At 39.0% G+C, this 22,738-nt stretch overlaps 2 protein-coding genes across 7 annotated transcripts in view; one reads left to right on the forward strand and one right to left on the reverse strand.

Annotated features, from left to right (window-relative positions):
* The window catches only part of tbc1d22a (TBC1 domain family, member 22a), a 158,055-nt gene extending 141,303 nt beyond the window's left edge, over window positions 1-16,752 (reverse strand). For 3 of the 6 annotated variants that reach the window (XM_072455044.1, XM_072455046.1, XM_072455041.1), the window contains exons 1-5: window positions 16,542-16,752; window positions 16,043-16,099; window positions 11,972-12,149; window positions 7,725-7,974; window positions 4,778-4,960 (exon numbers count right to left, since the gene is read on the reverse strand). In XM_072455044.1, the coding sequence (XP_072311145.1) occupies window positions 4,778-4,960; window positions 7,725-7,974; window positions 11,972-12,149; window positions 16,043-16,099; window positions 16,542-16,597 (724 nt within the window). In that variant the 5' untranslated portion in view covers window positions 16,598-16,752. Of the gene's footprint in view, window positions 1-4,777; window positions 4,961-7,724; window positions 7,975-11,971; window positions 12,165-16,042; window positions 16,100-16,541 lie in introns of all 6 variants that reach the window. The other 3 variants (XM_072455042.1, XM_072455043.1, XM_072455040.1) reach the window with 1 other exon arrangement.
* A 1,272-nt stretch (window positions 16,753-18,024) lies between these two features.
* cerk (ceramide kinase) overlaps window positions 18,025-22,738 on the forward strand; it is a 53,582-nt gene continuing 48,868 nt past the window's right edge. Inside the window, exon 1 of the mRNA XM_072455047.1 lies at window positions 18,025-18,299. Within this exon, the coding sequence (XP_072311148.1) occupies window positions 18,152-18,299 (148 nt within the window). The 5' untranslated portion in view covers window positions 18,025-18,151. The remainder of the gene's footprint in view (window positions 18,300-22,738) is intronic.

Raw genomic sequence — 22,738 nt, forward strand, 5'->3', positions numbered from 1 at the left:
ACCGTATAATGACCATAAAAAGACTAAAGACCAAAGACCAGGGAAAACCGGCAACTACAACACACATATGAGCTGATGAAAACAGAAAGTGAACGAGAAATTGGCATAAAAAAAGAGGAAGGATCATTGCCATAGCAACACCAGTGTTTCTGATATAAAGGCTGTATGTGTAACGTCAAATGACAGAGTCTGAGGAACATTAAAAGAATGTATAGGGGATAAAGACATTGTTAAATGATAACTTCTTAAAACAACTCGTGCTTATTTGTGCAAACAAATTAGTAAGCTTATGATCAATCGATTTTTAAAGCGGTATGTTTAATATTTACAGCCCAATAAAAATTTTAGGGAATGCCAGTTAACGTAATAACACCAAATGACAATAAAGAAACAAAATGTATCAGATTGGGGTAAATATTAGCTTAAATATTAGAAGTGAACGTGCTTGAATAGTAGAGCTGAACCGTAGTCAGAGCGTACATGTTCGCACTGCATTGCCTCAGGACATGAGCAATAATTAGCAGAGTTGAGGCTGACATCCATCACCTGGACCAGGTTACAACCTCCTCCTCGACCTCGCATGTTTAACAGGCTGCTGTCAACACCCATCACACGCATCGCAGGACAACCATGGCTAAAGACAACCAACGGGCCACAAAGCACAGTGTAATGGAGATAATAAACACTTTGAGCCATTTAAAGTCTGCACAGTGCTGCAGTGGAGTTCAAATCGCAAATCGCATTTGTGCAAGCTTTTAACAGGTGTAATTGTGTGAACCGAATAATATAACACGAATGAAGTACTTGTAAGAGGTAATGGTAAATAATTTGATTTAGTTTTCTACAACTATGATGTACCTAAATAATGTAACCGGCATGCTCGTAATGAGTCTAGCGATTAATGTACCAATCTGGGGCAAATTGAAAAGGAGGAGTTTCTTGGCTCTGCGCAAGAAAATTTCCCAAAGAATTGATGAAACTGAAATGAAAATTAGCATACATGGCTAAGTCACATTAAAATGTTGGACTAACACAAGTTAATTTATGTGCAGTGTCCAATATAGAACAAAGATAAAGATAAAATAAAAAAAATATTGTAAATTAAAAAAAGTTAATTAAGCAATATATTATAACTGATTAAAAGCTCAAAAAAGTAAATTCTTTATCAAACGTGTCCTTTAACATGGAGAGATTCATATTATGGGGGCAGGACAACGATGCCTTTCACTAGTACAGCTTCAGTTCACTATATCATTTCATTTGAAGAGGATTTTGTTGTAGACGTCTACCCAGCTTGTGCAACTTTAAAAATACTATTGGAGTTGAACTTTCCACTGCTCTGTGGCCAGTGCAGCGCCTCAAGGTGGGGTTGGTGAGGCTGCGGTCAGCAGTGAAGCGGGTCTATCGATTGTACTAACACTCAACACACACTGCGATAGACAGACGAGACCACCTGGTATAACAGCACAGACTGGCAGCTCTCACTTGTCATCAGGCAAGCCGGCCCCCAAATAGAAGAAAGACGCTATGACGGCTATTAATGATGTTATTCATGTGAGAAACGGCATGTGGATGGATGAGTGCGGACCCCCTCCAGTGAACTCAAGGACAGACAGTCACAAAGCTTTCACCCAAGGCTCCACTGACTGCACTGACAAACTATTAGAAAGACTCCATAAATTATCAAGTTAAACGTTCAGTCAAATATATATTTATTTTATTTTTCACTTTGACAATTTACGTTTTGTTTTTAATGCATGTTTTTATAAGATTACATTAGGCAAGCCAATATCCCTGCTATACCATTAACTAAATAAAAAGGTCTCCAAAAACTCATAATCCTTATAGAAATGCTAATACTGCAGAATAATATTTCTTGAAAATGTTGACTGTGAGCTTGAGTAACACGATACACTGTCGTCTGCTCACATCTCTGACATGTTCAAGTATCAAGTATCAAGTATATGAAATTTCCCCATGTGGGACGATAAAGGAATATGTTAAGTATCACATGGTGTCATCCCTACATTGGTCTAAGCAATGAATACACAATACACAGACACAGCGCCATTAAAGTTGTGTTATGATACACAAAACAAAGTCTGGCCTTGAGTAGTTATTTGCCCTCTTTTGTGTCATGGAATTGTCCAAATGACTTTGAGGCTACATACTTGAAGCCCTTATGAGAGCCCAGTGAGCACTAATGGATCTAAATGGGTTCTAAAATGATGTGTTCAGCCCCGAAACAACAGCAACGAAATGTCTCTGTGTCTTTATTACTGGAGGCAAACAGTGATATTATTTAACATTTCTCACAAGTATTTTTGCTACATTGGGTTTAAAGTCTCTGTTGTCTGTCTGGATACTTCCGTGTGCTCGTCTATAACCCATTCTTCACAGCGACGATGACCCATTTTTGCCCGTGGGGATCATTAAAGTTTCATCTGATCTGATCCTTCTCTGGTCCTGATCACCCTCTGCCCCCCTCGCCTTATCCTTCACTTAATTATGTCCCGTGAATGAAGTTCATCGTTCATTCTGCCAGCAGCCAACAGCACGGCTCGTCCTAATGGAAGCACGGAGACCAAACTAAATTTAGACAGGAGGCTGTCGATGCCTGGCAGGGCTTTAATGGGGCCCGACGTCTTAGACAGAGAGCTGATGTAAAGGATACACTCATCTGTATATAACCAGTTTGTGTGGCAAACTTTTCAAGGAGATCACACACAGAGGTGGGCCACGCTGCTGACTAAGGCAATTCAAACTTAATGAAATCCTACATTTACATTTTAGGATCTCAGCCAGTGCTACTTCTGCTTGTACTACTTCAAAGCAATCTGCATGTGGCAGTGAAGCGATGACAAGGGCTCCTCAAAGTCCAACCCAATCAGCCACGGCGGCTAACGTGATATGAAAGACGTCAGAGTTTCTCAAGACAACTTTCTATTTTGTTTAAGGGTTTTTATAATATCTGCACAGCTCACCAGCAGAGGTCACATTCGAGAGAATTAATTTCAAAACTGTCAGGCTGTTTCAGGTTAAGCTCTGCACGAGAAAATACACAGAAAAATTTGAACGTTGATAAGACTCGACAATGAAGTGATGTGGTGCGATTTGGTCTGGCTTCTCAGGCTAGCTCCATTAAATTGAAAATATTTTCCAGATGATTACCGATGGATCAGGCTTTAATGTCCCCAAAATCTGCTGTTTGTGTCAATGGAACTAAGAACAATTTGACCAGTGATGTTACACTTAACTGCGCCATAACTTATTTAGCAACTTAAATCAGTAGCTATAGTATTGGAAATGTTAATGAATTTGAAAATATCTTGGGGGGAACGGAAAACATTTTGGATCGTCATTGTTGGGGATGGAATGAGATGCAATTTCCACAAGATGATATTGGGTTCACAAAGGTGATATTGAGACAAGGTGAGATTTTTACATCATTTGTCCTTAACATTTTTGGATTTCTTTTGTTGTGCTAAACCATTTGCCCAAAAGAAAAAATATTATTTCTACCTCATGTGGGCAATTTGTCTTGCAATATTTTGTGAGACGAGAGCTTGCTTCACCTCTGAATATTGTCCACCTTTATTTGATGGGTGCTTGGTTTGACATGGAGGAAGAGAAGGAACCCATCATAATTCAAGACCAATGACAAACAACAAGAAAAAACACCATATTTATTCTCGCAATAACGCTTTTGGTAGAAATGATTTTACAGTTAGACGAGATTTAAGTCAACAAAAAAGTTGTTGTACTTGTGAGCTTACTTTTCACGGACACCGTCGTGTTTTCAGGTCAGTCGACAAGTGTTATCACTCAACCCATTTGAATCTGCTCCGCGTTGGCCAAATAGGCCCCATGGCATGCCGTTGTCGGTATAACGGGCAGACTGCATGTAACCCGCTCAAAATAAGTGCCAATCCAACAAAGTATGGAGTTACCCAACGTTAGAGTCACGGATAAACAGCAGCACCAGATGCCCTCTCTGGGGTTGGATAAACATTACCTATTGTCATATGCACAACACACACTCGTCATTTGCTTCTGATGTTAGCTGTATTTTTCCCTGGTAATATGCACTTTCCCAGATGGCTGCACAACTTTCTCCCTCACTGCACCATTACAGCTAACACAGCTGGCAAACTCCAGATGAGTATACATTCAAAAAGAACAAGTCTGGCCATATTAGACATATTAAATATGTTTTGTTTCTTCAAATTTTGAAGAAACAAAACTGTATGTAAAAAGAGCTAGTGACTTGTTGGTAGCGATGTCATGATTATTAAGTTGATCAACAATAGTGATTATTTAGGTCACAATATAAGGTAAGAACCAAAAAAATTATAATCGTGACAATTTCGTAAGCAAAATTAAGTATTTTTTGTTCATTATACAGCCCAAAAAATAGAACTTTATTTTATCTGGCTGTTTTTGTCAAATTTAACTTAATTTTGGCTTTCAGAAAATACGTGTTTGTAAAGCCGGTCACACACTTGAGGAACAGTAACCCGTCAGACCACGGGAATTGAAGAAAATTAAAGATTTCACTTTTGTTTGGTCAGTCCAAATAACCGTAAATAATAGTTAAATCGTGATTATTATTTTTTTCTCATCTCAGAATAATGGTACCACTATAATTTGATATTGTGACATCCCTACTTGTTGACCAGTTACTTTTGTTTGTCTTTTCATAAAAGACACATTATGTCCACAAAGCTGATAACTTAGGAGTCAGACAATTTCAAGATTTTTAATATGAGTGTCCTACCCAGATCAGTGTTGGGTCCAGCCAGTATCTGTCTGAACTTGTCCAGTCTGGAGGCCTCTCTCTCCGTCATGGCGGGGGTCCCGGATGTGTTCTGGTCAGCTATCCGTGCCACTAATGGGATGACAGGGGCCCGGTGGGGCAGGGACCGCTGTCTGTGGAGGGCAGCCCGTTCGCTCTCTGCATCTATGGAAAGACAAAAACCTTTGTTTATAAATGTGACTCATTCATTTTAAAGGGGACATAATTGTAAAATGGACTGTTGTGCTTTTAACCATGTTCCTTATCAGCTCACTCAATGTTGTATTTCAATTGATTCATGCACGTTTGTAATCCTGTATTGAAATGTATTCGAGGCTCGAGTGCTTTCTAAATAACTTTCACCTTCCGCTATCCCCGCCACTTCCCTGTACTTAATGTATTTATTAATTTACCAGTATTTTAAATTGGACTTTGGCTCAAAAAAGTAGGTTTCAAACAAATCACATAGCCATTTTTAATTTGTTTAATTGAAAATCTGCTCCTTCTAAGCAAAATTCCATCAAAATGTTGATAAAACAAATACGTTCATCACGACATGGCAACTTGACGGCTCATATTAAGATGAATTATTAAATACTATATAACTTGTGCCCACCTTGAGCATGTCTACAGCACAAGCGCTTGAAATGCCTTACGATTGATAACGATTTTCAGAACTACCTTGTGTCCCTTATCTACGTTTAGCCTTGCTCCATGTTCTCTTATTGAGATGGTAAATGTACAGTATTCATTAGGAGCTGCACAAGTTGGACATAAAGGAACACGTAAAGAATGTGAACTCGCTGCAGACTTTGTGTCAGAAATAATCCACAGACGTGCTCAAAACGGCAGAAGAATCAAACAAACAAAAAATCTGTAGAGATGATGCTTGGTTAGGGCCAGGAACTGCAATTAGGACTGCAAAAGGGTGAAAAATTCGATTAATTTCTGGCAGTTTTCCTAAATTTTCCTGTGAAAACTTTAGCATGGAAATTTATGTAGAGGATGGGCAAAACAGCAAGTCCAAGACCACAAAAGCAGGACCTTGACATGGTGGTAATAAACAGCGGTAGACTTGTGCTACAAGAGGCGCTGGCTGAAGGGAGCACTTTCTATGTGTCACAAAGTTGATACAGCCAAGGACATCCACTGGTGCCTAGAGATTAGTTTGGTTGTTTGCATAAAAAACAATACATCCCAAAATACGAGCATTATCCTTGTTCCAAACAATTGACTTCCATTTGAGTATTTAGGTTGGTTTACCTCTTCAGTGGCATATTTCTAATAACATTTTATATGTTGCTTTTCAGGACATTTGAAGAAACAGAAGAATTATCCAATCAGCCCTGTTTAATGTGATTTCCTAGCAGAGGTGAGAGCAAGTCCTGCAAATCCCAATTAAATCTCAAATCTTTGTCCTCATCTCAAGCCAGGTAAGTCCAAGTCGAGTGTCAAGCCCTTTTAATTCTTTATCCTAAATTATAATAGGCTACAGCTCATATTTTTTAAATTTTTATGATTTTTATAAATGCCCTTCTTAGTGCTGGTCCCAAACAGAAAAGTGGGGAGGGTGCAGCTCGGTGTTGGACTTGAGTGGATAGCACATATGCGTTGCACTGTCCTGTTCAATAAAGCCTACGAAAGAAAAATAAGCTTTGTTTCTGTAAAATAAAGCACTGCAAGTGTTTTATAAACATTTATTTATTTTTGAAGGAGAATTATTTAATTCTCCAAAAATCTCCAAGTCATAGAACTCAAAATCGAAGTCAAGTTCAGAGTCAATGGCATTCAAGTCCAAGTCATAGACTTGAAGCTAAGGTTAAGGTACACTTTATTGTCCCCACAGAGCCCCGGTCACTAATAGGTCCGGAGCTGGACCCAAGTGCCATCTCGCCAGGACCTGAATTTGGGACACGAAACCTTGGAATTAACCACGCAAACTAGCGACGCAGCGAAAGCAGCAACGAAGGTTTTAAAACTTGGATCAGAGGGACAATGCTTTACATAGAGCTGTGGCTGCTGTGCCTACATTAATTAAGCTACTTACCTTCAAAGTTTAATGCATTCTCCTGTCTTAAGTTGTCCTTTATTTATAGTGTGTTTGACATCTTAAAGCATAATATGTTGGTGTAATCCCTCATTCGTCCAGGAGGGATCCATAATAGAAAAAGATTCCGTTGTAGTCATCTGAAAACTATAAGTTTCGACTCCCATCAATAAACTCGTCCTAGCTCATGAATCATTCATTCCCCAAGGTCCTGGATGTGATGCATGTGGTCCAGGACTCAGGATGCAAGACTTGTTGTTTACGTGATTCATGTTTTAGATAACGTATCCTGAAAGGGCATCGGCAGTCTATTTTGACACTACGCGCCCTTTTCCTGCGTTTCCCCCACTAAAAACTCTGGAGACACTCCGATGACGCAAAAAATTTGAATTCCAACTCAATTTGAGTGACGCGCACCGTAATTACGCCCATTGGACCGGTCATTATTAAAAGCAATTCCTGCACTGCTGCACTTACGCAAGGTTACGGCTTTGGTGTACATTGAGGGTAACAGTTTTACAAGTAAGACCTCCAAATAGATATCAGGGCGGTGCTCGGCAGATCAGATACTGTAGCAGGAGAGTAGGAAAAAGGCATACGTGGGGCTAAATGTACTAGGGGGAAAAATCCCGCACACTGTCTTACTTGCAAGTGAAATTTATTTACAGGTGGAGAGGCAACGTTTCGGCAACTGGGCCTTCGGCAACTGAGCCTCCGTCAGGCATTTGCCCAGGCCCAGTTGCCGAAACCAGTAAATAAATTTCACTTGCAAGTGTGAGGGATTTTTTTCCCCTAGTACAAGTAAGACCTCCAAATGTTTAAACTTTTAGTATTTAGCTCAGTAGGCAAACTTTGGAACACTGAGCGATGAAGTCCACTAACCTTTCGGTGACCCAATTGGAGCCTCGCTGTGAGACTTCACAAGGCGCACATCGCTGTAGGGGCTGGAGGTAAACGACACCTCCGGGCTGGGCAGCTCTCCCTCGTGGGGTTGCTCCAACTCCTCCTCCCCCTCCACATCAGGGTCCTGGTCCTCTGGGTCATCCTCCGTGGGTTCTTCCTCCCTCGGCTCCACCTCCAAAGAGTCATCCTGTCTCTGCTGCTCCTGCTGCCTGCTGTGGTTCTCGATTACCTGGACACAGGTAGAAGGTAGAATACATATTCACTTTGTACTAAAGACATTCAATAATACAACCTATGCTAGCACTACATATATGATTTGTCCTTGGCAAGACACTTACAACCCTATAAGCTGCCTATCAACTTAACCCCCTTTTTGGTTGTGAAGGCTCTGAGATAAGATAAGATATTCCTTTATTGTCCACACATGGTGCAATTTCATTGTTGCAACGCAGGTAGATACAGAGGAAAAAGACAGATAACTTATAGGAAGTTTAAAAAACTCTTAATAGAAGAACTCTTATAAACAATACTCTTATAAACAAAAACTCCTATAGACAAAAACTCTCATTTCCTAATAAGGAATGGAGGGGGAAAATAAAGATAAAATAAAAACAGCTAGCGTAAGACAAGATAATACTAATAATAATGGTAAAATAAACACTCTATTTTCATCAGTTATATACACATGAATGTGACATAATTGCATGTGAGTACGACAGTAATTGCACATGAATATGACGGTATTGCACATGGTTAAGTCAGTATTGCACGTGTTTAGGGCTAGCAGTGTTTGTTATAAAGTCTGACAGCAGCAGGAAGGACAGACTTGTGAAACCTTTTCTTCACACAGCGAAGGTGGATCAGTCTCTCACTGAAGCTGCTCTCCAGAGTGGACAGAGTGTCCTGCAGAGGGTGACACTCATGGTCCAGCATAGATTTGTTGTGATACATCAGGGGTGTCCAAATTATGGCCCACAGCCCAAATCCGGTCCTCAGGCTTTCTGATCTTAAATTATTTTTTTGTGAAACTTTCACAGAATTCTACCAATAAGCCTTAAGTTACAAACAATTTCTTGTGAGACATAGACAAAACATTAATGTTACAAGCTTTAATAAAGCATTGCTGGTTAATAAACTATGGCTGAGCAATTAATCAAATTATTAAGATTAAAGAGTGAAATTTTGTTTTTTTTATGCAAGCTGGATTGTAGAGTTGTTTAAGTTTTCTTTTGTTAAAGAATAGTTTGGCCAATAGGCTTTATTTGACAGGACAGTGAAGCACAAAATTGGGATGAGAAAGAGAAAGACGTCAGAGCCGTAACCCAAATCTCTATGTTGCGGCCGGTTGTATATGGTGCCAGGCATACACGCCATCCACTCAGCCATTTATTTATTTATTTATTTCAGGGACAGTGCATTAAATAAACATTTATATAAATATCACAGAATTGACAAAAGGCTATTTTTCATCTGTAGGCGTATGACAGCTGTTACAATCAGCCTAAAACAGGAAACACTACTTAGTGTTAGAGTTTCAAACTTACGAGAATCTTGAACCGCTCCCAGCCCTTTGGTCCAGCAAATGCACCAGTCTGAGTAAGTCAATGAATTTATCACCAGCCTTCTTCATGCATGTTTTAATATGTGGCCATTGGTGAAAAAAGTGTGGACATTGCTGTAATACATGTGGGTTATGGTAATACAAGTGCATGGTGACAATGTAAGAAAGATTTAAACAGCTGCGAGGATGAGGTCAACAGAGAACCATAGGGCAGCAGGTAAAAAAGGCAGAGCAGTTTCAGGTTATAACTCATCTCTTAGGGCAGAACTAATCTAGCTCAGGACAGTATAAACTATAGAGCCGGGGTGGGCAATTATTTTCCTCCGAGGGCCATATTTGAATCCAGGCAAGAAGTGGAAGGCCGGCCCGCGATCATTGGTGTGAAAAAAAGAAAGACATTTTTCACAAATAAAATATCACTTTTCTGTCAAATATAGGCTATTGAATCTATTATTCAATTCATTTCACGTCATATTTATTGAGGATACAAGTGCAGACAGATGCCTGAGGGCAAAAAAGAAAAAAAAGATTATTATTATTATTTTTTTTAAATATTACTTGGCATGTTTGGCGGGCCTTATTATAAAGACAAACGTGACATGTGGCCCGTTGGCCGTAGTTTGCCCACCCCTGCTCCAGAGACTAGTGCCTTCAGATTGAAAATTATCTCCAAAAACAGTGTCTAGATGACTACCTTTTCTAAAAGGTTTGACCTATGCCAGGATCCTGTTTGTAGTCTTCAGCTCTGCATTCAACACAATCAACACCATCCTCCCTGCTCTGCTCCAGAACAAGCTCTCCCAGCTTAACGTGCCTGACTCCACCTGCAGATGGATCACTGACTTCCTGACAGATCGGAGGCAGTGCGTGGGACTGGGGAAGAACGTCTCAGACACTTGGACAATCAGCACAGGAGCTCCAAAGGGCTGTGTACTTTGTCCTGTGATCTTCTCTCTGTACACAAACTGCTGCAAAATCAGCCACGACTCTGTAAACCTGACCCGGAGGGCGGTGGACCGGCTGGGGTCCTGGTGCAGCGGTAACAAACTGGAGCTCAATGCCCACTGTGGACTCCTTCTGCTTCCTTGGCACCACCATCACCCAAGACCTCCGGGAAGGCCCAGCAGAGGATCTACTTTCTTGGCTAAGGAAAGCCAAGCTGCCAGTGCAGCTGATGGTGCAGTTCTACACGGCCATCATTGAGTCCATCCTCACCTCCTCCATCACGTGTGGTACGTAGGAGCCACAGCCAGGGACAAACAGAGACTACAGCGCATTATGTGCTCTGCTGAGAAAGTGATCGCTGCAGACTTCCATCTCTGCAGGACATGCAAGTCTCTAGGACTCTGGGACGAACAGGTCAGATCACAGCCGACCCTTCTCACCCTGGACATGGACTATTTGAGCCACTCCCCTCAGGCAGCAGGCTACGGTCCATCCGGACCAGAACTTTCCGCCACAAGAACAGTTTCTTTCCCCCTGCCGTTGGACTCATGAACACTTCTAAACACCTGTCACTTAAACTATAATAAATCACTCACTGCACTGTTCACTTTCTGCACTAAATATGTAAATGTAACTGAACAATTTGTGTACATAGCAAGCCTATTTTTACTTTTATCCTTTAATGGATTTAAATTGATTTTCTTAAATGCATGTTCTTTTTTATTTTACCGGTATATATGTTGCTTTATTATTGTTCATTGTTTTATGTTGCACCGAATCACCAAAGCAAGTTCTTATGTTTATGAATTTTGTTTATTGGCGATGGCAATAAACCCTTTCTAATTCTGATTAATTTAAACTACTTAGGGCAGTTTATGACTTGCAGTTGCAGCGAGTAGTCTTCCGTCCTTCGCAAACATAAAAAGAACAACATCCTAAGGACGAGTGAGCGAGTAAAAACTGCATCATGAGTTTATAATGTCAGAAGAATCCACTCTACAGTAAAAAGATAAATGCCTCCTTCTTTAAACGGTAGTGTTCTCATGATACAAACATTTCTATTTCCATAGTGAGAAAACAAATTATATTCAATACAGATTTCTATACCAAAATAAAAATAACCCCTTTCTTTTGTCAAAAAAATATTTTGTCAAAAATAAAAACAATTGCTTGTTTAATGTAGAGCCAGCCATTGAGTTCTGACATTATTACAAACTTGGGATGTAATGATATTTTATATAATATCAAATGGATTGATACGGGTGTCACAATTCAATACACGTGTTAACTCAATACACATGTGTTGCTCAATGCCACAGAGTTGTCATATTTTGGTTTGGAAAGGAAAAGAGGTAGGAGGTAAACGTTACAGCTGCTATATGAATATTTGTATTTTAACAAATGTGGGTTATCTCTTTAATTTACTTTTTATTTTACATTGAGAGTTCCAGTAATGACAAAAATACAAACTTCTAAAAACTCTAGAAAGGCTTTAGCTTGGTTTGCGTTTTGTGTTTAATAAATCAAAAAGGAGAAAACTGAATATTCAAGATTACTCAAACAAACACAACTGAAACAAAAACACAACCAGCATTAGAATTGTTAAAAGTTAGTCAAGTATAATACTATAACAGGGTCTCTTTAAGGATGGTTGGTTAGAGCAAAGTATCATCACAGGTGGTATATGATGTGAGAGGCTTAGAATTAGACTCATGTTTACCTTATTTGCCGTTTCCATGACCACCTCAATGTTGAGATTTTGGGCACCCATCGCCAACAGGTCGTCATCGTCCACGTCCCAGGCATCACTCGTGGTGCTCTCAAACTCCTGGAAAGTGGTGGCTTTTTTAGGTTTCCCAGGCGTGGTCGGAGGAGGTTTGTTACCGGCTTTAATTAGACTGCAACACACAGAGCTCATAGTGAATACTGAGAAGATAAGGGAAAGACATTCATTTTTAGATAAATGTGACAAATGGATCAAAGAGGAAAATCAATTGGTGATAAGGGCCATAGAAGAAAGCACAGACCGATTAAGTAAATGATAATAACCGTAGAAGATACACTCGTTGCCGGGCAATGAACCACCTTGCAAACAAGATGAATTCTCGCTATTTTGTAGGTTCACAAACTCTTGAGAATCCATCTTGTTAGGCTCCCGTTGATTCATTTGCAGTTGACATCAGTGGTAAACGGGCCAATCACATGGCATTTAAGGCCCGCAGACTGGACTGGTACCAATCACAGAGCGGCATTGTGGTTTGGGCGGACGTCAAAGCAACCCGAACCAAAACAAACAAGGGGGCGCTGATGGGCGTACTTCGTCCTATTTTAGGAGAAATATGGACCATTTTGTTTTTCTAAAATCTGCATACAATGGCGTTTTGTACATTTGTGGATGAGAAAGAGGACTGTGCTTTTCTGAACACTGGATTTAACACAATTTAGATGTTTCTGCTTCTTCCGCTGTTGTGACCATCGACCAATCAGTTTAAAGTATTTTTTCAACATATCGACGGCTTTTGGGAGAGACTTTCCAGACTTTCATCTAAATAACTCAATTCAGAGTGAGACACAGATCAATCTGGCGTGAGCCAGGTTACAGTGAACCCACAACGTTGAGAGGGTAATAATCACACATTAAACAGTAGCAATTTAGAACTAAGGGGTAATTTTAAAATATTATCGTCAGTATCAAATAAATCTAATTAAGGTTATTTATAGTAGGGCTGTAATTGAATAAATTATTTGTAAACTAAAGACATTGATTAATCAGCTAAAAGGAAGCTGCAAAAGTTGTACCACTAAACACCACAATGTATTGTAAACATTTAAAAAAAAACTAAAATCAGGATTTATATTTCTAGCCAATTGTTTCTCTGCAGTCTCTTTTGGTCCATATAGAAAAATGCATGACTAAATTACTAAAGGCCTACAGCCCTAATATTCAGTACCAATATATTCAAATGTTTGAGGACATATTGATGGAAGATCATAAATGTCATCAACCTAGACTTTTTTGTTTAAAGTCATGGTGATAATTACTGACAACAAATATGAATAGAGCTGGGTTGAAATCATCGATTTTCCGATTTGCATATTAATGACCAATTATCAATTTGTACGTCCAAAGATCGATTTTTTTTTGTTTTTGTTTTTTTAATTAAAATTATTTCTACATTTCCCTCAGTGAACTTCAATCTACCTTCAAGAAAGATAATTCAGGACTCCTGGATTATCTTTCTTGAAGGTAGATTGACCTTTAACCTTTTCATCAGTCTTCCATCAGTAACTACCAATACTTGTAAGATTTGCTGTGTAATATTGATATAATACTAGTTTTAATATGTTGCTTCTCTACACAGTCATGAAGTGAAGGAAACGGTTCAAATACATTTTTCATTTTTAATAACATTAACCCCCGGATCGAATCGAAATCGGAGCGAATCGGATGGGATCTGAGAAATCGGAAAAAAAATCGATTTTGAAACGTAAAAATCGGAATCGAATCGATTCTTGAAATTTGAATCGAAACCCAGCTCTAAATATGAACCAGTTGAATTATTTGAAGTCATCATACGGCAGAACAAAAGACATAGTGATGCTAAAATAAATGATACTTTGCATTTAGTTGGAATACATTTGGTAGTGTAATACTGTTTGCATGAAGCCAAACAAAAAAGAAAAAAAACAAAAACATAAAAAAAATGTATTTCCAGATTACAAAAGTATTTTTTCTAAGAGAGTCTAAGAATTAAATACAACTTCTCATGCTGATTGGGTTTTTTTATTACAAATGAATGTGAGCACATTAAATGAAAGCAGTATCACTGTCGCCTTCCGTCTGTTACAAGGACACCTTTTTATTCAGGGGAAATGAGAAACGCGTAGGAGAAAGTGGATTCAATTAAACTCAAGTTACGTTTTATACAATACAGAGAGAGAGAAAAGGTAGACTGAGGCAACAGGGACAAGAGAGGTGAAGGGTGCCATCATTTTCTTCAAAAACAAGGATTTTTGTCATAACTCAACAAAAACATATTAAAAGTTGATGCTCTGAATCAAAACTCAGAACAAGTTAAACGGGTATGGTGAATAGAGCCCCCTTTTAAAAGAGGAATCAAAGGTGAAGGTGCAAAGTGAAGACAAGTATCAGAAAAAACCTGCATTAAAATTTAAAGCAATTGAAATCACACAGGAATGAGTACAACTTAAGATGGATGACTAGATTTTCTGGAAAGTTCACTGCAGGGAGTGGAGAACAAATATGCTTATGCTAATACAAACAATCAGTTGTCCAGTTGCCAATTACATTTTCTTTTGCTATGGAACCTACCCGGATGACTGAAAGAATACACAGACAACTACACTGCCTGTCCCAAAAGAAAAACTTGGGATTCAACTAAGCAAATACAAGCCAGCTACTGGATAACTGCAGCATGAGTGATGATCTTTCAGCTGCAACATGGTATTTAAACCCAACTGATGCAGTGAGCGGCTTCTCATTTCTGAAATAACCGTGTGGAAAGACATATCCCGTGGTCATGGAAAAGATGTCAGTGTGTTTGAGAAGAGTCAAATCATTAGCATCAAGCAGAGAAAACATCTACAAAGAAGCAGAAACTAATGTACAACAGATCTGAACCCCAGTGAGAGTGTTTGTGACAAGCTGGAGAAGGCTTTGTGCAGTGGTCACTCTCACATCAACAATACAAGATCAACTGGTGAAAAATAATGCAGCACTTTATATTGCGAAGCTCATCCTAACCCTTATGAAACTATGCCACAGTGAATGTGTGCTGTAATCAAAGCTAAAGGTTGTTGTTGTTGTTGTTGTTGTCATCCAAGTGTTGCATTACCGCCAGACTTTATTCTTTAGACTTCATTTGGTGTTTTTTAGTAGTACAACCAAATTTTAGAGTGTGTATCCCTTTTATTCTGTGGCAACTTTTTTTTGAACAGGCAGTGTAATATGATTTAGATCTGGTTAAGTTCTCACCATCTTGACCTCAGGACTTAAGTTATGAATAGCTGTGCATTAACACCCCTTATGTTAATAGAATAATTGTAAGTTTTAATTGGGGAAGGGGCGATATTGACATTCATTCACATTTCAATATTTCTGTGAGGATCCAAATGATCAGAAGATATTTTGGCAATCCTTCAAAAGTGTTCTATAACTGTCTTTAAATGTATTCGTTGAAGTTTTAAGTATCAGACAAGTATGAAAGGACTGTAAAATTACCCACAAAATAAACAACACTTTAAAACTTGATCAAGATGAAAAAAAAGACAAGTTTGTTCAATTTTCAGTTTTAAATGGCTCTTTTTGCGGCATAGTGATATAGTTTCAAACAATAAAGCTGATTTGCACATCTTCAAAGCAACTATAGTGTCCATTATTTGCTCAACTGATCACTTACACTTATAACTGTGCAATTTTTCAACAAAGTAAACAATGAAATTAATCAATTCATACAACAACAAAATAGAGTCTGTGATTTGGAAAAGCATACTCTTATGAGAGGTCCTATGCAGCTCAAGTCCATCTTTAATTCAAATGTATTACTTATTTTTTGTCCACCATGTTTTAATAGAACCACTTTAGTTATGATTTAACTCTAGTGCAGACCTGGTTTAAATACTGTGCTATTCTGTAAGCAGGAAGCAGTAACCCTAACGCCTACCACTGCACAACTCCACTTATCAAACCAACTCTATGGAGGGAAGATGCTACAAGAAAGATCCATAATATTAAACAACTGCTTGCACTGACACACACGCAGACACTTACCTTGCATGAAGCAGGGGGTCAAAAGGCGGATGCTGTGCGCCGTAAACATGTTGAATGCTGGGGGGGAAAACATCAGAAAATGTTAATGAATGAGTCCTGTCAAGCTAGCCCAACCAGCTTCCTCATTTCCCCAAACTCCAACTCTGTATCACAGGAATAGTTAATAATGAAAATCCCGAGTGGTTGCAAAGACTCCCACAAACCGTTGTCGTGAATCTACATGATACTTCCTTGACCAAAACACTGATTACGACAGTCGACAGGGGAAAATATCAACAATTAGCCACTGTTAGCAAATTAGCTCTGAGCCACCTATGTGCAGCAGGCGACAAACGATGATTATTCAATTAATTAGAGGGTTGGAATGAAGGGCAACATCGGCACTGTCATTACGGTGGGACGGGTTGAATTAATTTGCTTTTATACATACAGAGTGAGGCCTTTTTTGAGTGCAGCTAGCCGTGCTAAGTTAGCCTTCATCAGGGAACACGTCACTCACCTGCCAGGAACCTTCGCCGTGTTTCGCTTCCAAAACTTACTCCCGTCGTTCGACATTTTTCCTCCGCTATCCCGCGCGGCATAAAATGAAGCACCGGAGCGCTGTCGTGTCCAACAAAGCCCGAATTTGAGTTTATTTACACAGATTCCCTCCACCAAAACTCAGAAAGCTGCCATGTTGGTGCTGCCAGATCGGTGAGCATATGTGGCTGTGATTGGCTACAGCGGGACTTCCTCGGGGCGGACCAATCAGAAGTGAGATTTGATGTGAGGTGGCTGAAAGGGGTGGCTGCTGACGTCGCTGCCTGCGGCGTCTGCTGCTGTGTTGACAAAAAAAAGTACTGTCAATCAAACTGGAGACCACCGCCAGCATCAGCACCGAGGCACGCGGGAAAAGACAACACATAACAACATCCCTGCTGCTGTTTTATGAATTGAATCAAAGAGCTTGATAGTGGATTTTTTATTTTTGTTTTTTTTACTTCTAAACCAAACCATACAACTATTTGATTTGATTAGAAACTATAGCTTTTGAGGTTTACAAACATTTACAATACATTATGCATTTGTGTGGCATGTAGGCTTCCAAAAGGCCTTTGTGCACTCCAGGGTACAGTACACTTATAGTACACTTAGTACACTTACACCTGTCATGGAGTGAAAGAAGACGCATATGTTGCAATAGCTCACGCGTTTGTTTGCCAAGAATGAAGCCCGCAAAGACAGAAAACAACGATAGATGTCTCACTCTGACATAAAGTTGCAAAGTTATTCGGCACAATTATGAATATTGTGATGTATCAGAATCAGAAACAAAATGCAAACATGTCAGACGATTAAAAAGAAGATATGATTTTGCAGATGATTCATGCATATTGTTGACAAAATTCAATTGAAACTTCCGGAAATGTATTTAATGATTGTGGCTCTGTTTATGGGTGATTTATATTGTTGGCATACAGTAAATAATATATCCATCTACTCTAAAAAAAATATATATATATATATATTTAAATGTGGAATATTTTTTTACAGTGGGTGCGTGCAATCATTTGGTAACTTGCCTACCTATTAGAAAATGTCATATATAAACAAATTTGATTCTTTAAAGCAAAATCTAATTGTATTGATTTTCAAGAATCAACCGAAATCGTATAAAATAAATGCATGATTTAGACCTCTATTTAAGTCAAATGTAATGTTGCCATGAGATTTATAGAATTGTTTTTTGGACCAAAGCTATATGAATGAATGTCCTCTTTTTTATAATTGTATTTATTTGTATTACTTCATTTATGTATCAATTTGTGTATCAATTTTTAATGATGCTACTTGGAATTTTAAGCATAATTAATTTTAAAAGAAAGAAAGTTGTAGGCCTATTGCCCCCACTATGGTTAAAGAAATAAAAGTGGTATTTGTGGCGCACAGTGAGTGAGTTGTCTGTTGCATACACGCTCTCTTCAGCCGCCTCAGGTGCGCTTCCTTCTCCCGTCACTGGACAAGACGCGCTCCTGACACGCGGACGATCCCAAAGTGGACATGAGGACAACCGAGGGACTCACACGCTTTGGGACTCCCTCGGACTGAGTCTTTGGAGCTACAGGCACCATGGACAAGCAAGACGGGCTATTGTCGATGCGTCTTTTCCGCGAACAAGCCGAGGTAGAAGTTGTACTGACCCGCGCCGTATTGTCATGGAGCGACATCCAGAGCGGCGACGAACACGGCTCTGCCATCAGCTGCTCCATGAATAAGGGTGAGGATGGAAAAGTTCATATTTCATCCACTAAACATTACACAGACATAAGACATGTACTATTTCTCAATCTGTGGTGTGAGGGGAAACTGCTGGAGTTTTGTCTTCTTTTTTTGAGTATTCATGCCTGTTCAACTTCTACATTTGGCTGTCTTGTATTCATTTTGGTTGCCCCAATTAGTCCTGATACTGATATACTATGGATTGTGCTTGTTCATTCAGCATTTTTATCAAAAATCTCATAGCACAAGCATCACATAACAAAAAATATTGTCCAATGGTTGTACAGCAGGTTGTGCCAGTATTATTGGGTTGACAGTGTCTTGGTTAAACATATTTTGGTTAGTAGTTCAAAATCTCAGTTCAGTGTTTTAATATAGATATCAGGATATAGCCTTTATATCGGCCAAAGGGTTTTGAATTTGATCCACAAACCTTCCTCTGCTGTTTTGTCCTTCGGCAAGACACTAGTAGGACGTCTTTATGATAAGCTATTTAATGTAGTTTAGTGCGGTTATTTGCCTGATAAACTAATTGGTAAATATTTAACTTGTAGGACATAAAATAGGCTTGATTAAAGTCGGCGCCATTACTTTTGTTAAAATACATTTTGTCATAGCGACTGTTGTCTCGGTTCGGTGAAACGTTAGTCTCTATTCATGTGTAATTTCAGCTATTGTGCCAATTACAGGGTGTGACGAGGGCAGCCTTGAAATTATGAACCTTACTTGTTGACGTAATAGTGAAAATGTTGCCCTTTCTCGCTGCGACAATGGTCACACCGGATCCCAAAGCCCGTGTAACCCCGGGGGCTAACTGTTTGTTCATGAAGATAGAGTTCTCGCTCTGCAATTACTATCCCGTATTGAGAGCACTGTCATTATAGCCAGCTCTGCACACTTGGCTTTAAACTTGTTCATTGACCTTCTTCAAAGTGGTATCAGGCGCCCTATAACAACCCACCATAAAGACTTCCATTTATTGAATCAATGTTCAACGCAGTCCTCTGAGAGTCCCGCTTTGTGATGGTGCCAGTGATGAGCTGGGCATTTCACTGTAAGGTGGAGGTGGGCGATATTAACAAAAGTTAAAATCTCAAGTGTGCAAGTTTAGTCTCTGGTTTAATCCTGTTTTAATCTTGCTTTAGTCCTGCTTTCTCGCTGGTTTAGTACTGGTTTATTACTGGTTTAGTACAGGGTTAGTACTAGTTTAGTACAGGTTTAGTACTAGTTTAGTACTAGTTTCTCCCTGTTTTAGTCCTGTTTTAGTCTTGCTTTAGTCTTGCTTTAGTCTTGGTTTCTCGCTGGTTTAGTACTGGTTTAATACTGGTTTAGTGCTGGTTTAGTACTGGTTTAGTACTAGTTCCTCCCTGTTTTAGTCTTGCTTTAGTCCTGGTTTCTAGCTGGTATAGTACTGGTTTAGTACAGGTTTCGTACTAGTTTTGTACTAGTTTAGTACTGGCTTTGTTCTGGTTTCTATCTGGTTTAGTACAGGTTTAGTATTAGTTTAGTACTGGTTTCTCCCTGTTTTAGTCCTGTTTTAGTTTTGCTTTAGTCCTGGTTTTTCGCTGGTTTAGTACTGGTTTAATACTGGTTTAGTACTGGTTTAGTACTGGTTTAGTACTGGTTTAGTACTAGTTTCTCCCCATTTTAGTCTTGCTTTAGTTATGGTTTCACCCTGGTTTAGTTCTGGCTTTACCCTGGTTTAATCTTGCTTTAGTCCTGGTTTAGTACTGGTTTAGTCCTGCTTTAGTTATGGTTTCACCCTGGTTTAGTCTTGCTTTGGACCTGATTTCTCCCTGGTTTAGTCCTGATTTAGTCCTGGTTTAGTCCTGGTCTAGTCTTGCTTTAGTCCTGGTTTAGTCCTGGTCTAGTCTTGCTTTAGACCTGGTTTCGTCCTGGTTTAGTCTCACTTTAGACCTGGTTTCTCCCTGGTTTAGTCCTGATTTAGTCTTTCTCATCAATCCAACAGAAATGTGTTAAAACATGTCTTTAAATGTACTAGTTAAGGATTACTGTAAGTATCAGACAAATGTAAAATTACCCACAAAAGTGCTGAAATCACTTAATACTCTTGTCTGAAAGAATACAACTTTTTTTTAAAACTTTGTTATTTGTACAATATTAAAAATGTGCATATCTTCTAAAAGAACATTCACAAAATATTCACAATTTAATTTTTATTTTGCTTAGTTTTTTCCATATATTAAAATGGAAGTGGAATTGATGAATAAAGCTGGGCAATATGACAAAACACTGAATCACTTTTTTATATATAGCATATTGATCAATCTCGATTTTCAATAAAATATTTGTCTTATTAACAAATATAAGTGGCGTTCGATATACATTTTCTGAACATAAACAATACAAACGATCTTAATTTTTTTAGCGGATACCGATGTCTGATATTTACCTTGCTGTTGTGGCCGATAACCCACATTTGCACCATTTAAAAATCCATAGCAAGAATTTATGTTTCGTTATAGTAAAGGTAATTTTCTTTGCTTTTGTAAAAATAATTACAAATTAAAGCCGCGGAGCGGCGATGATGGCTCTCGCCTCCCGCGCGACCGCCTTCCCCCCTGTCCATGTTTTCTGCTGCGTTTTGCGGCATACCAAACGGAGCTCAGTAATTCACCATCGATGATTGCGTAGTTTGCGATTCAAATAGTTGTTTGTCCTGACAAATTGCAAGATTGTGCTGAACGCAGACCTGAGCAGGGAGAAAGAGAGAGAGCCTCGGTGACCCGAGACTTTTCATTTATGTTCGGGGGTCAAAAATACACAAGTTGTGGCAGAAAGAATAAAGCCTAAAGAATAAAGTCAAAACAATTAAGTCTAAAGAATAAAGCCTAAAGAATAATAATTCTAATGCGGCACGAGAGGAAATGTCCCATCAAAATAAAAGCGGAAGAGGAAGTGAAGGCATTCATTGCGCCTCTGCTGGCCAATTGGGAAAATACACAATATCTGCAATGCACTTTTTTCAAGGCGTCTCAAGGAGAATATAAACCATGAGTTTCAAACAAATCAGACAATGTTGAGTTTTTCACACAATGGGTAGGGGGCGCTATAGTGTAAATTTGTTACATGGGTATTTATTCCAACCAGATCATAAAAACGCATTAGTGAGTGAAATATGAGCTCCGTAGATGATTTGCAATAGGCGTGACTTGTCCTTGAAAAAACTGAAAATTAAACCTTTTTTGAGGGCGTGTTACGCAAAGAATATCAACATTCTTTTGAATATTTATTAAATTTCAATGTCTTTAGATGCAAAAGGTGTCGTTTTGAGTTTGATCGGACAAAAAACCTAGGACAAGAACGATTTTGAAAAAAAAAAAGTCAAGCGTGGCGGTGCCACTTTGATTCAACATGGCTGACTTCCTGTTTATCATAGAGCGTATCATAGAACATGTCCAGCTGAAAATATACATTTGCAAATATTTCACATGGATATGCATACATAAACATTACAGAAACATATTACATGCTTGTGTTTCACCAAGTCATTAATTTTATAGTGGTATGGATGGACCACATCGAGGCCAGTACCTTTTGCTCAGATACTTGTGAGGCATACATGTTTGACATTATTAAACCCAAGGCTTTTGACAGATGCTCTTCTGCTTTGAGTGAATTCTGTCAATGTGTCGAGCTCCTGTTCTTCATGACTCTCTGTGTGTCCAAATGTGCTTCAAATGCCATCAAAGTCATGCATAGTTTACCAGCAGAGCTTCATCTATCTGTCCTTCATGCTCTGGCTTAGACAATGTCACTTTATGTTATCATATTACATTTGAGTGGATTAGGTGAAATCTGTCACTCGGATAAGGAGAAAGCTGAACAAACAAGACTTCATTTTGTAATTTCATAAACACGCCCACTCCTGCCCTTCTCATACAAGGCTGACACATGAAGGGTTGACTTGTAGGCGGGTGTTAACAAGCCAAAGACTCATTTCTGTCATGTATTCAAATAAGAGATACATATGCTATGAGTAGAGTGAAGTAACACATTATTTTCCCAAGAACAACACAACATCAGGACACTCGGGTCACTTTGTACAATGCCAACACATAGTAAAATTATGCCGATGTCATTTTCCCTCATTACCCTTGAAATAGCACAGATCAGATGACAGTTTGATTGTTATCTTCATGTCGCCCAGCCCTAAACCACAGTGTTGTGTGCAAAATGTATACAAGTATTGCACTGAAAAAATATGTAAATCAAGGCATATTTAAAACAAGAAATAAAACAAGCATCATCATTACAAAGATGATTAAAAAAATGCTATCCAACCAACCAGTATTAGAACGAATCAGAGCTCAATCTCGTAAATGTAACAGAGCCGGGCCTCCTGCGTTAAAGTGTTACCTACCTACGTTACCTACCAGTGGCCACTCCATCCATCATGCTAAACTCATACACAAA

This window comes from Eucyclogobius newberryi, unplaced genomic scaffold (assembly GCF_026437365.1).
Source record: "Eucyclogobius newberryi isolate DKJ021-1_F unplaced genomic scaffold, fEucNew1.0.hap1 SCAF_2, whole genome shotgun sequence".
Classification (NCBI taxonomy): Eukaryota; Metazoa; Chordata; class Actinopteri; order Gobiiformes; family Gobiidae; genus Eucyclogobius; species Eucyclogobius newberryi.